Here is a 15,220-nt window from a genome sequence, read left to right on the forward strand (position 1 = left end):
AATCTAAACAATTCCAGAAGTTTTAGAATTTACAGTTCCTGTGTTTATCTAGATATCTAGGAAGGCTTGTTGGGTGTGTGTGTTGGGAGGGTTTAATAGCTGCTTTGTAAGACTGTTTATTATTATTATTGTATATAACGAAACGGATAATCTAAACAATTCCAGAAGTTTTAGAATTTACAGTTCCTGTGTTTATCTAGATATCTAGGAAGGCTTGTTGGGTGTGTGTGTTGGGAGGGTTTAATAGCTGCTTTGTAAGACTGTTTATTATTATTATTATTGTATATAACGAAACGGATAATCTAAACAATTCCAGAAGTTTTAGAATTTACAGTTCCTGTGTTTATCTAGATATCTAGGGAGGCTTGTTGGGTGTGTGTGTTGGGAGGGTTTAATAGCTGCTTTGTAAGACTGTTTATTATTATTATTATTATTGTATATAACGAAACGGATAATCTAAACAATTCCAGAAGTTTTAGAATTTACAGTTCCTGTGTTTATCTAGATATCTAGGGAGGCTTGTTGGGTGTGTGTGTTGGGAGGGTTTAATAGCTGCTTTGTAAGACTGTTTATTATTATTATTGTATATAACGAAACGGATAATCTAAACAATTCCAGAAGTTTTAGAATTTACAGTTCCTGTGTTTATCTAGATATCTAGGGAGGCTTGTTGGGTGTGTGTGTTGGGAGGGTTTAATAGCTGCTTTGTAAGACTGTTTATTATTATTATTATTGTATATAACGAAACGGATAATCTAAACAATTCCAGAAGTTTTAGAATTTACAGTTCCTGTGTTTATCTAGATATCTAGGGAGGCTTGTTGGGTGTGTGTGTTGGGAGGGTTTAATAGCTGCTTTGTAAGACTGTTTATTATTATTATTATTATTGTATATAACGAAACGGATAATCTAAACAATTCCAGAAGTTTTAGAATTTACAGTTCCTGTGTTTATCTAGATATCTAGGGAGGCTTGTTGGGTGTGTGTGTTGGGAGGGTTTAATAGCTGCTTTGTAAGACTGTTTATTATTATTATTGTATATAACGAAACGGATAATCTAAACAATTCCAGAAGTTTTAGAATTTACAGTTCCTGTGTTTATCTAGATATCTAGGGAGGCTTGTTGGGTGTGTGTGTTGGGAGGGTTTAATAGCTGCTTTGTAAGACTGTTTATTATTATTATTGTATATAACGAAACGGATAATCTAAACAATTCCAGAAGTTTTAGAATTTACAGTTCCTGTGTTTATCTAGATATCTAGGGAGGCTTGTTGGGTGTGTGTGTTGGGAGGGTTTAATAGCTGCTTTGTAAGACTGTTTATTATTATTATTGTATATAACGAAACGGATAATCTAAACAATTCCAGAAGTTTTAGAATTTACAGTTCCTGTGTTTATCTAGATATCTAGGAAGGCTTGTTGGGTGTGTGTGTTGGGAGGGTTTAATAGCTGCTTTGTAAGACTGTTTATTATTATTATTGTATATAACGAAACGGATAATCTAAACAATTCCAGAAGTTTTAGAATTTACAGTTCCTGTGTTTATCTAGATATCTAGGGAGGCTTGTTGGGTGTGTGTGTTGGGAGGGTTTAATAGCTGCTTTGTAAGACTGTTTATTATTATTATTGTATATAACGAAACGGATAATCTAAACAATTCCAGAAGTTTTAGAATTTACAGTTCCTGTGTTTATCTAGATATCTAGGAAGGCTTGTTGGGTGTGTGTGTTGGGAGGGTTTAATAGCTGCTTTGTAAGACTGTTTATTATTATTATTATTATTGTATATAACGAAACGGATAATCTAAACAATTCCAGAAGTTTTAGAATTTACAGTTCCTGTGTTTATCTAGATATCTAGGAAGGCTTGTTGGGTGTGTGTGTTGGGAGGGTTTAATAGCTGCTTTGTAAGACTGTTTATTATTATTATTGTATATAACGAAACGGATAAAAACAATTCCAGAAGTTTTAGAATTTACAGTTCCTGTGTTTATCTAGATATCTAGGGAGGCTTGTTGGGTGTGTGTGTTGGGAGGGTTTAATAGCTGCTTTGTAAGACTGTTTATTATTATTATTGTATATAACGAAACGGATAATCTAAACAGTTCCAGAAGTTTTAGAATTTACAGTTCCTGTGTTTATCTAGATATCTAGGGAGGCTTGTTGGGTGTGTGTGTTGGGAGGGTTTAATAGCTGCTTTGTAAGACTGTTTATTATTATTATTATTATTGTATATAACGAAACGGATAATCTAAACAATTCCAGAAGTTTTAGAATTTACAGTTCCTGTGTTTATCTAGATATCTAGGGAGGCTTGTTGGGTGTGTGTGTTGGGAGGGTTTAATAGCTGCTTTGTAAGACTGTTTATTATTATTATTGTATATAACGAAACGGATAATCTAAACAATTCCAGAAGTTTTAGAATTTACAGTTCCTGTGTTTATCTAGATATCTAGGGAGGCTTGTTGGGTGTGTGTGTTGGGAGGGTTTAATAGCTGCTTTGTAAGACTGTTTATTATTATTATTGTATATAACGAAACGGATAATCTAAACAATTCCAGAAGTTTTAGAATTTACAGTTCCTGTGTTTATCTAGATATCTAGGGAGGCTTGTTGGGTGTGTGTGTTGGGAGGGTTTAATAGCTGCTTTGTAAGACTGTTTATTATTATTATTATTATTGTATATAACGAAACGGTTAATCTAAACAATTCCAGAAGTTTTAGAATTTACAGTTCCTGTGTTTATCTAGATATCTAGGGAGGCTTGTTGGGTGTGTGTGTTGGGAGGGTTTAATAGCTGCTTTGTAAGACTGTTTATTATTATTATTATTATTGTATATAACGAAACGGATAATCTAAACAATTCCAGAAGTTTTAGAATTTACAGTTCCTGTGTTTATCTAGATATCTAGGGAGGCTTGTTGGGTGTGTGTGTTGGGAGGGTTTAATAGCTGCTTTGTAAGACTTTATTATTATTATTATTGTATATAACGAAACGGATAATCTAAACAATTCCAGAAGTTTTAGAATTTACAGTTCCTGTGTTTATCTAGATATCTAGGGAGGCTTGTTGGGTGTGTGTGTTGGGAGGGTTTAATAGCTGCTTTGTAAGACTGTTTATTATTATTATTATTATTGTATATAACGAAACGGTTAATCTAAACAATTCCAGAAGTTTTAGAATTTACAGTTCCTGTGTTTATCTAGATATCTCGGGAGGCTTGTTGGGTGTGTGTGTTGGGAGGGTTTAATAGCTGCTTTGTAAGACTGTTTATTATTATTATTATTATTGTATATAACGAAACGGTTAATCTAAACAATTCCAGAAGTTTTAGAATTTACAGTTCCTGTGTTTATCTAGATATCTAGGGAGGCTTGTTGGGTGTGTGTGTTGGGAGGGTTTAATAGCTGCTTTGTAAGACTGTTTATTATTATTATTGTTCCTATTTAACCTGTTTCTCCAGGCTCCTAAAGGACTGAAATCTGTTGTCCAAGCCGCCTGGCTCACCACCACCGCCGTTGGAGATCTCATTGTTGTCATAGTAGCCGAGAGCGAGTTTCTTCCATCTCAGGTCAGTAATTAATTAAAGATCTCATTGTTGTCATAGTGGCGGAGAGCTAGTTTGTTCTATCTCAGGTCTGTAATTAACTAAAGATCTCATTGTTGTCATAGTGGCCGAGAGAGAGTTTCTTCCATCTCAGGTCTGTAATTAACTAAAGATCTCATTGTTGTCATAGTGGCCGAGAGAGAGTTTCTTCCATCTCAGGTCAGTAATTAATTAAAGATCTCATTGTTGTCATAGTGGCGGAGAGCGAGTTTGTTCTATCTCAGGTCTGTAATTAACTAAAGATCTCATTGTTGTCATAGTGGCCGAGAGTGATTCTTCCATCTCAGGTCTGTAATTAACTAAAGATCTCATTGTTGTCATAGTGGCCGAGAGAGAGTTTCTTCCATCTCAGGTCTGTAATTAACTAAAGATCTCATTGTTGTCATAGTGGCCAAGAGCGAGTTTATCCTGTCTAAAGTCAATAATTAACTAAAGATCTCATTGTTGTCATAGTGGCTGAGAGCGAGTTTCTTCTATCTCAGGTCTGTAATTAACTAAAGATCTCATTGTTGTCATAGTGGCTGAGAGCGAGTTTCTTCCATCTCAGGTCAGTAATTAACTAAAGATCTCATTGTTGTTTTTGTGAATAAGAGTAATTTAAGTTCAGACCTGTCGAGAGAATTTCAAAGAGGTTTCGGTCATAAATATTAACTCTGAATAATATAGATGAATGGGTGGATGGGTGGATAAAATGTACTTGTTAATTATGAAAACCAATTTTAAAAATTCCTGGTTACACCTATAATAAAATGTACTAATAATTGTAGTTCCATGAAAATTGACCCTTTCAAAAATTACTATTGACTGGTGATGCCCATGATAAAAAAAAATATATATTATTTCATTTAAAAAAAACACAACTTTTTTAAACATTCCAAGCAACTTCAATATGCTAAAATTGTTAATGCTTCAATATGCTATTTTTGTCTATATTTCAGAGTGCTGAATTCTTTCTGTTTGCGGTACTGATGCTGGTGGACACGATAATCTTTGCATTCCTGGCAAAATTCAGCTACGAGTACATCACGCCACGGGTTACGAGCAGTGATAACGACATGAACAACCTCGTCGCATCAGACAGCCTTAACGAGGAGACGCAGCTCAAGGCACAGCTCAAGACACAGAAAGAGAAAGAGAAATAGCCAGGGGTTAGGCTGCACGCAGGGCAGGAACTTTTAACCGGGGGTAGGGGCAGGAGTTGGTTTCAGATTGTGGTGTATGTCAAACACTTGCCCTGAGACAGGACTTTATTAATATTGGGAGGGAGGGGGCAGTTCGACTTGATAAGAAAGATAAATAGGCAAGGTTAGGTGCAGAAATTTTTATCAGGTTTGTCTGGGAACCAACACGATCACAGACCCATTCAGTGACAATACTTTGGGTAACATCTGTTTAATCTGGCACACTGTGTATACCAGCTCATTTCATCAGGGTCCCTTGAATCCAGTTTAGACAGAGTTCACTGTATGTTTTAGAAATGCTGTAAATCGGGAAATGTTAGCGATCATAAAATGTTAGCAAATTTATCAAGGTCAAACAAGACACTAATACTTCATGAGGCTAAATTTAAAGAGACGTATAACAGACTGCTCCAAGTCATTTCATTTCAACTTATTTTCGTGCTTATTTCCAATTAATGTTCAAGCACACTGTCCTGGGCACACACCTCATGTATCTGTCCAGTACAGTGGGTTAGTTGTTAGTGGTTAGCAGTTAGTGAGAAGAGGGTGTAGTGGCCTTACATCTACCCATTGAGCCCTTAAGAACTCGCTCTGGGTTGGAGCCGGTACTGGGCTGCAAACCCCGTACCTACCAGCCTGTAGTCCGATGGCTTAACCACCACGCCACCAACGCCTGTTCCAAAAAACTTTTGTGCGATTGTTTTGTCTGTGATTAACTAAACTCACAACAATGGTTACATACTATTGATTAAACCAAAAGGATGACTAAACAACACTAGTTACATGTAGTTAGCATTTTTCTGCAATTTTCTACTAAATTTAAGATGTCTGTAAGCTGTTTAACGTCAAGATTCATCAAAAACATTATTTCAGCTGTCTCTACAACTTAAGCTTATTCTTTTTTTAGTTTCTGATATGACAACCTCGCTAAAGTTTCATGTTGCTAATAGGTCACTTGTTTGGATTTCGCTAAATTTTAAGATCGCTAATATTTTATAATTTACAGTATTCAAATAAGCTGAGAAGAAAAAGTGTCATCCTTGAAATCTTTGCTCATCACATACATTTTTATCACATCAAATGTAGTAGGTGTTTAGTAGTTGCGTCTAACAATCTCAGTACAGAAAATGAACTCTGTATTTAAACAAATATGAACTTGATATGTCTTTGAAAGGAGTGAAGTACATACAGTTCATAAAATAAAAGGTAAGAAATATTTCAGTAGTCACGAATAACAATCTCAGTAAAAAAAACACCTTTAAAAACTGACCATTTTAATCAGGAGTCCAAGACTGATGCTTACAGGTTGAAATGACTAACTCATTGATGGAATTATATTTTAATTATGATACAAAGCAGGGGAATACATGCTTTGTGTTATTAAATGTTAGCAACACATTTTCCTCTTAATAAAGCAGTTGAACCTGATAAATATAAATAAATATAACCTTTTTATATCAAGAGTTGAATTTAACAATGTTTGCCAGTCCAAGACTGATTGTTTTATATTAAGACTACCAATTTTAAACAGTTGCAAATAAATTGAATTTTAAATGTATATAAATCAGGACGTAAATGAAAGTGTCTTTTTGTTTCAAGGCATTAATGAGTGTATGAAATGTTAGAATACAGATTTTTAACTCTATTTGTTGTTCTATCAATAGAAACTATCCATAATGTTATGTAATGTATAGTATTGACTACTACAATCTTGCCAATATATTATTGAGGGGTTATTTATTTTTATTTTCAATGTTACCAAACCAGTATCTTTGCTGACTGATTTTCAGAAGATGATTTACCAATAAATAGTTACACCACCATTTCAGTCAAGAAAATTGACTTCATGTAACAGTCACCTCTCTGTAAAAGATAGTTCGTACAAAAGCATATATTTAAACGTGTATGTAAGAACTATGTCCATAATATTAATGGTGTTTACCTTCTGCTCTACCATGTTACAATACCAAGATCAGTACCCAGTTTCACAAAACATCGTAAGCCTAGTTTTGTACGTAAACGTAAATCTACGACTAAACCACCATTCTTATTACTATTTAATATACTACAACAAATATTAAAGTTTGTTTTGTTTTAACCACACCACTAGAGTACATACATTTATTAATCATCGGCTGTTGGATGTCAAACATATGGTCATTTTTAACACGGTCATTGAGAGGAAATCCGCTATATTTTTCTATTAGTAGCAAGGGATCCTTTATGTTTATCATCCCACAGACATGATAGCACATACCATGGTCTTTGATATACCAGAAACTGGCAGGAACGAGAAATAGTTCAATGGGACCACTGGCAGGAATCGAACCTAAACCGACGGCACATCAGGCATGCATTTTACCACCGAGTTACACCCTGCCCCTACAACAAATATAGTTTGAAGTACACATATTTCATCTTCTTGTGACCTTAAAATGAAATAGATGCAGAACACATGACGATATAACTGCTAGTCGCAAACAGAAACTATAGTTTGAAGTACACATATTTCATCTTCTTGTGATCTTAAAATGAAATAGATGCAGAACACATGACGATATAACTGCCAGTGGCAAACAGAAACTTACAATGTTTTGTGACATTGACTCCAGTACCGTATATCAGGGCTTCTAGATTATGGTAGCCCCACTCCCATGGCTAGTGATATTCAATGTTGGGCTAGTAAATAACTACTATTGCCATGCCAGACAGGGCTTCTAGATTATGGTAGCCCCACTCCCATGGCTAGTGATATTCAATGTTGGGCTAGTAAATAACTACTATTGCCATGCCTGACAGGGCTTCTAGATTATGGTAGCCCCACTCCCATGGCTAGTGATATTCAGTGTTGGGCTAGTAAATAACTACTATTGCCATGCCTGACGGCTAGTGAAATGTTTTTGTCAAATGTTGCAGTTGTCTATTTTATAAATATGAATATCCTGCCCCAACCCCCACCCCCCAAAATTAGTGTCTAAGCTATATATCTCTCTCTCTCTTGGTGACATATCTGATTATTACTATTATTCAGTAAAATTGTATTAACTTAAAGTAGGGCTAGTGAATTTTTAATCATGGCTAGTCAGTCTTAAAAATCACTGATCCCATGGCTAGTGGATTTTATTAAAATTCTAGAAGTCCTGCGTATAACGGTCTGCCATCAACTAAATCAAGGCAAGCTGAAGATCTATTGTTCGTCCCATGGGGAATGCTTTTTTTCATGCTATGTTATTATTTCTGAGCCGATTGTTTTCCAAACTGGACACAAAATTTTACGTTTTTTTATTATTTCCAAAACACTTTTACTTTTCTTCTTACCTCAAACTTAACTGAAAATATTTACAAAAAACATTTTTGTAGGATGGGACAGACTATAGGTGATCTGTCATTGCTATATATTTTATTTTCATGCTATGTCCAGTTAAAGATCAAGCATGCTGTACATATCATCTGTCTGGGCTGTCTATGCAGGAACAAAATATTGTTATATATGATGTACACACACATGTATGTTTGCATTCATGCATGCATGCATGCACACATGCACGTACACATGCACGCACACACACACACAGATACACACACAGACACGCACACACACACACATATACATATACATACACGACATAAATGAATATGAAGAATTCATTTTCAAAATGCAAAATACACCAATTTTGGAGTTAGCAGTGAATGTTAGTGTAACTCAGCATTACGACAACAGAGTTTGTGTCAAAACACACAATCTATGTCCATTAATAGGAATCTTACAACTATGCTTCATGTATATGGTACATGACATGTTGTAGCCAAATCATCTCTTTTTCTTCCAAATCGTGTAAATGGATATTTATTCTTCGAACCACTCTTTCTGTTGACAGATTATGATGACGCATAAAGCAAAGTCATATACGTATAGTAGCAGAATTTGACTTTTGTCATCACTCATGTGACGTTACACGCATAGCTACATTACAAAATCGCTCATTTGACCTCTAGGTCATCATACAACGTAGCTCAAATAATAGAAATAACTTAATTTTTACAGTCTGCAGGATAAACATAATAACTAGTTAATGACATAGGATATCGGCTTTATCCTATTCGGGCCAAATGAGAAATTCTGCTTGGCAAGCCTCGGGGGTGGGGGTGGGGGTGGGGGGGGGGGGGAATTATCAATTCTTACCTTCACAGAATAAAGCAGATATCCTACACCATTACCTACATGTAGTTATTCTCTATGTGAATACATAAGTACCGTATTGTTTATGTAATGATTTGTCTTGTTTTTACAAGTAACCCCCGTCTCAGATCAGATCTTCCAACACAGAATTCCAATTTTGTTTCAGAAAAATTATTTTATTTTGTTATGTTATTGTTAAATTTGTTTTTATTTTGCAAAAATTATTTTGGTGGTGGTGGGTTTTTTTCTTCTTTTGTTTGTCATGCAATACTGTAGATGTAGCCATTTTTGTGAAATCTGTTTTATTCTGAAACCACAGTTTTCATTGGTTGATTATGGTGACCAATGAAAACAAAGTTATTATTTTTTCCTTTGTTTTAGTGTACTTCTAGAAATGAGATTGCAGTCGATTAGGGTGGATCATATTGTTTTTCAATTTGCCAATTTCTGACTTTAAAATGATTCAGTATTTAACCAATTTTCTACTCGGTATATATGCTGGTGAAATTATCTTAATTAATGACATCATTACAAAATATGTACAATTCAGTTACATGTATGTCATAGTTTAACATCAGAAATTTATGTTTATGATAATCAAAATAAAAACATTGTCCATATCAAGTATATGCAGGGATTTTTGTTTTTTTTGAAGGGGGGGGTCTTGGGTGGGGTGGGGTGGGGTTTTGGGTTGTTTGGTTTTTGGTTTGTTTTGGGTTTTTTGTTGTTGTTTTTTGTCTTTATCTGTTATTGTAATATAATTATAAATTATATTTTGAGAGCTATTTAAAATGTTAAATTAAAACTGCTCATTATTAGTTGCATGTATTGGCCTATTTTAGAGGCATGTATAGTAATGCACAATATTTTTGTATTTATTTTATTGACATAATTATAATTATCGTGTGTACAATGTATGTGTGAGTCTGTATATGTGTAAATGCTGTGTGTGTGTGTAATCTAATATGTGTACATCTATGGTATATGTATATGTTTTATTTTGCTATGCCACAAGCTTTGCAGCTGATAGGTGGATGGTTCGTATATCCCAATATCTCATGATCGTTTTAATGGCTTAATGGAGAGGTGTAAGAACACTTCATTACTTCCCTGTGAGTCTCACTAACTAGTAATCACTAACCCTTGACCTCTAACCAGGATAGCCAGCCAGATAGCTGATGTTTGTATCCGACACCCCGACTTCCCTCTCACTAACCAGTAATAACTAACCCTTGACCTCTAGCCAGGATAGCCAGCTACACTGACTTCCCTCTCACTAACCAGTAATAACTAACCCTTGACCTCTAGCCAGGATAGCCAGCTACACTGACTTCCCTCTCACTAACCAGTAATAACTAACCCTTGACCTCTAGCCAGGATAGCCAGCTACACTGACTTCCCTCTCACTAACCTGTAATAACTAACCCTTGACCTCTAGCCAGGATAGCCAGCTACACTGACTTCCCTCTCACTAACCAGTAATAACTAACCCTTGACCTCTAGCCAGGATAGCCAGCTACACTGACTTCCCTCTCACTAACCAGTAATAACTAACCCTTGACCTCTAGCCAGGATAGCCAGCTACACTGACTTCCCTCTCACTAACCAGTAATAACTAACCCTTGACCTCTAGCCAGGATAGCCAGCTACACTGACTTCCCTCTCACTAACCAGTAATAACTAACCCTTGACCTCTAGCCAGGATAGCCAGCTACACTGACTTACCTCTCACTAATCAGTAATCACTAACCCTTGACCTCTAGCCAGGATAGCCAGTTACACTGACTTCCCTCTCAATAACCAGTAATCACTAACCCTTGACTGCTAGCCAGGATAGCCAGCTACACGGACTTCCCTCTCACTAACCAGTAATCACTAACCCTTGACTGCTAGCCAAGATAGCCAGCTACACTGACTTCCTTCACTAACCCTTGAACTCTGGCCAGGATAGTCAGCTACACTGACTTCCCTCTCACTAACCAGTAATAACTAACCCTTGACCTCTAGCCAGGATAGCCAGCTACACTGACTTCCCTCTCACTAACCAGTAATAACTAACCCTTGACCTCTAGCCAGGATAGCCAGCTACACTGACTTACCTCTCACTAATCAGTAATCACTAACCCTTGACCTCTAGCCAGGATAGCCAGTTACACTGACTTCCCTCTCAATAACCAGTAATCACTAACCCTTGACTGCTAGCCAGGATAGCCAGCTACACGGACTTCCCTCTCACTAACCAGTAATCACTAACCCTTGACTGCTAGCCAAGATAGCCAGCTACACTGACTTCCTTCACTAACCCTTGAACTCTGGCCAGGATAGTCAGCTACACTGACTTCCCTCTCACTAACCAGTAATCACTAACCCTTGACTTCTGGCCAGAATAGCCAGCTACACCGACTTCCCGCTCACTAACCAGTAATCACTAACCCTTGACCTCTGGCCAGGATAGTCAGCTACACCGACTTCCCACTCACTAACCAGTAATCACTAACCCTTGACCTCTGGCCAGCCAGATAACTGATATTTGTGCCCAGCACATTGATATTCCTCTCACTAACAAGTAATCACTAACCCTTGACCTCTGGCCAGGATAGCCAGCCAGATAACTGATGTTTGTGCCCAGCACACTGACTTCCCTCTCACTAACCAGTAACCACTAACCTTTGACCTCTGGCCAGGATAGCCAGCTACACTGACTTCCCTCTCACTAACCAGTACTCACTAACCTTTGACCTCTGGCCAGGATAGCCAGCTACACTGACTTCCCTCTCACTAACCAGTAATCACTAACCTTTGACCTCTGGCCAGGATAGCCAGCTACACTGACTTCCCTCTCACTAACCAGTAATCACTAACCCTTGACCTCTGGCCAGGATAGCCAGCTACACTGACTTCCCTCTCACTAACCAGTAATCACTAACCCTTGACCTCTGGCCAGGATAGCCAGCTACACTGACTTCCCTCTCACTAACCAGTAATCACTAACCCTTGACCTCTGGCCAGGATAGCCAGCTACACTGACTTCCCTCTCACTAACCAGTACTCACTAACCTTTGACCTCTGGCCAGGATAGCCAGCTACACTGACTTCCCTCTCACTAACCAGTACTCACTAACCTTTGACCTCTGGCCAGGATAGCCAGCTACACTGACTTCCCTTTGACTAACCAGTAATCGCTAACCAGCACAGTATGCTTGAAATTTAGATGGTGGAAAAAAAACAAATTCTGCACTTACTCCTTTTATATAATTATTACTTTTGAGGAGAATTAAATATCTATTTATTAAAAGTTTCTTCCATTGTAACATGTCCAACTAGTGTATCTTTCTTAACAACTGAAATCACAAATTAAGTTTTGATTTTTTTGTTATATTCAGTGTGCTTCTGATCAGTCTCATTTTCATAGCATCTCAAATTCTATTTTACTTCCCAAATATATACACACATATTTTTCCATTGTACAGAATTATTTTGAAGTAAAATCCTGTTTGAGCTACTGTAAACATTAGAATGATTAGAAACACATTCTACATACACATATTAATTGGTCAAGCATAATGTTCATTAGCTTAGTGTTTTAGGCTAGTTAAAAAATGTATCACATTAGAGGGGTTGCAGGAGGCATGCATATATATATATGCATATATAATAGATATATATAGATAGATAGATAGATATAGATATACATACATGTATACATGTATAGAGATATAGAGGTTATTACCAGTGTTTTTCGGTGTCATCAATATATATTAGGAATAAAAATAGTATTATGCAAACCTATGGCTAATATATGATATTGACGATACCAAAACACACGAGGGTAATAATCTCTTTATCATATAATCTCAAACTTAATACAACATGTTTTTGCAAACTGTACATGCAACTTTAATTCCAGTCTGCCGTTACAAGATATTCAAATGACGTAAGAATATGTGGTGCGGTGTGTTTTTTAATGGAAATGACGTCATTTTGGATGTCCTTACATCAAAATGAACTGGTGCTTAACATTTTTGGTTTTCTGAACGATGAAGAGCTTTCAGCTATTGAAATATTTTTATTTGATGACTATGAATGCATACGTCAATTATGGAGTGTCACCCAAGTACGTTTGCTTAAATAAACCTAGTGCTGTGACCTCAATTAATTTACATCTAATTTGCAGTTATCAAATTCTTAAAGTATGTGATATAAAAAATATCACATACTTTGATTGCACTGCATGAAAATGTAAGATAATAAATTAAATGATAAATATGTGTGTGTGTGTATCAGATGGCCCCTCAAATAAACAATAACCCTACTGAATAGGGACTTGTCTAAAACATATGGGGACTGTAATTTTAATATTTCACACTCATTACTATCATAACTATTTATAATTCAGTAATATCATTAATGACTACCACTAAAAGGGTTAACTTTGGGTAATTTGTCATATCATAAAATACTCTAGTTCAGTGGTTGAAATTATAACCAATTTTGGTACAATTTCCTGTGTACCATTATTTTTTATTATTATTATTATTTTTATTTTTTTAATATTTGACAGTGTAAGGATTAAATTTGGGTAATTTATACAGCTATCTTATTACTATATATTCTGGTCTAGTGAAGGAGTATACAGGCCCGTAGCATGGTCGACATTATTGGGGGGATGGGGGGGGGGGGGCCATTTGAACAAGCGCCGAAGGCTCAAGTTATTTGGGTGGTCCGGGAGCATGATTCAAAGGTTATCTGCCCGTTACTGTAACTGTTGCCATTAATCTCGATCCATTAGTCTCGCTACAACTTTTACATTCAGTCAAGATATAAAGGTTATGAAGGGGGGGGGGGGGGGGGGGCCAGCCCACACACACACACCACTACGGGCCTGGTATATAACAATAACAAGTTTAGTGTAGTACAGCCTCCTGTGTGCCGTTTAAAAAATAGTTGTCTGTGGTAGAAGATGCATAACAATTGGTGTTTGTGGTACAATATCCTGTTTGCCATTGATTTTTATTTTTATAAATCTTTGGCAGTGAAAGTGTTAACATTGGGTAATTTAATTTACCACATTGTTTTACCATAAAGTACAACAGTGGTAGAAGGTGCATAATAATTTGTTTTTGTTGTACATTGTACTCCTTGCCATTGGTTATATTTTATTTTTTGTAAATCTTTGGCATTGAAAGGGTTAACACAGCAATTTATACTGATATTGTTCCCAGCCTTGTTGCTGATTTTTGCATAATACTCTCATACATAATAAATCATTCCATTTGAATTGTTGATTGATGTTTGTATTTTGTATGCGTTATGGTGGAACAACTGTGTAAACTGTGTTTACTTATAGCCATAACTAACACAGTGGGTATTTCACCAAATATTTTTAATAGAAATGTCATATCATATCATGCAGACAAATGACATATTGGTGACAACTTCTTCTTTTTTTTCATACACATTTTTCTCATTTGTTATCCAGTTTGAACACCATCCTCTTTTACTTACAGTTGTTACAAATATGTCATTTGTCCGCATGCTTAATATATATGATATGATATTTCTATAAGAAAATAGTGAAATGCCGATTGGGTTTATTTATGCCTGTGAGTATAGCTAGACAGTGTATTTTACTGATATTCAAGAGAACACTGTGAAATTTGTGGTATTCCAGGGCTATATCTCACATATGTAGGTATTTGATTTAAAGACATCTCATTGTCTACTCCAAAGCAGTGACTTCAAAGCCAGACTATTAAAATTTAATTATCTCAAACTGACGTAAACGTTACTGGTGCAAGCTACATGTATAAATACTTTTAGATTGAAAAGATTTAAATTTCTCTCAAACCCAGTTTTTAAGGATAATGTAAGAAATAAATGAGAGAGTCCATAAACAAACATTTCTTTCCTTTTCTTCCCCGTCTCAAACATTTCGATGTGATAAAACCTAGCTTTCTGCAATCAAGATTATATCCAAAAAAAAAAGATAAAAAGAAGATAAAAACATAATTCAGAACAATGTTAATATATATTTTTTAAACATCATAAAATTTATTAAAGAGCTTCTTGACAACCTTCAGAATTTTTAAACATACCAAATGTACAGTACTTGGTTTTCTAACAACATTGTTTGATATTTTTGGCATATAATTTTCTAATCTTATCTCAAAACGAGTTAATACTTATGTGTTATCATTTGAAAATTTATGTGGGCTATTTCTCGTTCCAGCCAGTGCACCACGACTGGTATAT

The 15,220-nt window shown here is 35.9% G+C and overlaps 1 protein-coding gene and 1 long non-coding RNA gene across 5 annotated transcripts in view; one reads left to right on the plus strand and one right to left on the minus strand.

The window, feature by feature from the left end:
- Window positions 1-5,285, plus strand: part of LOC121387803 (solute carrier family 15 member 2-like) — a 64,360-nt gene extending 59,075 nt beyond the window's left edge. For all 4 annotated transcript variants that reach the window (XM_041519013.1, XM_041519011.1, XM_041519012.1 and 1 more), the window contains 2 exons: window positions 3,464-3,571; window positions 4,546-5,285. In XM_041519013.1, the coding sequence (XP_041374947.1) occupies window positions 3,464-3,571; window positions 4,546-4,749 (312 nt within the window). In that variant the 3' untranslated portion in view covers window positions 4,750-5,285. The remainder of the gene's footprint in view (window positions 1-3,463; window positions 3,572-4,545) is intronic.
- A 2,723-nt stretch (window positions 5,286-8,008) lies between these two features.
- Window positions 8,009-12,717, minus strand: LOC121387421. The gene is made up of 2 exons (XR_005959817.1): window positions 11,643-12,717; window positions 8,009-11,278 (listed from the first exon to the last, which is right to left on the minus strand). It is a non-coding gene; the product is annotated as an uncharacterized LOC121387421 (long non-coding RNA).
- Between the last annotated feature and the right edge of the window lie 2,503 nt (window positions 12,718-15,220).

This window comes from Gigantopelta aegis, chromosome 13, assembly GCF_016097555.1.
Source record: "Gigantopelta aegis isolate Gae_Host chromosome 13, Gae_host_genome, whole genome shotgun sequence".
Classification (NCBI taxonomy): domain Eukaryota; kingdom Metazoa; phylum Mollusca; class Gastropoda; order Neomphalida; family Peltospiridae; genus Gigantopelta; species Gigantopelta aegis.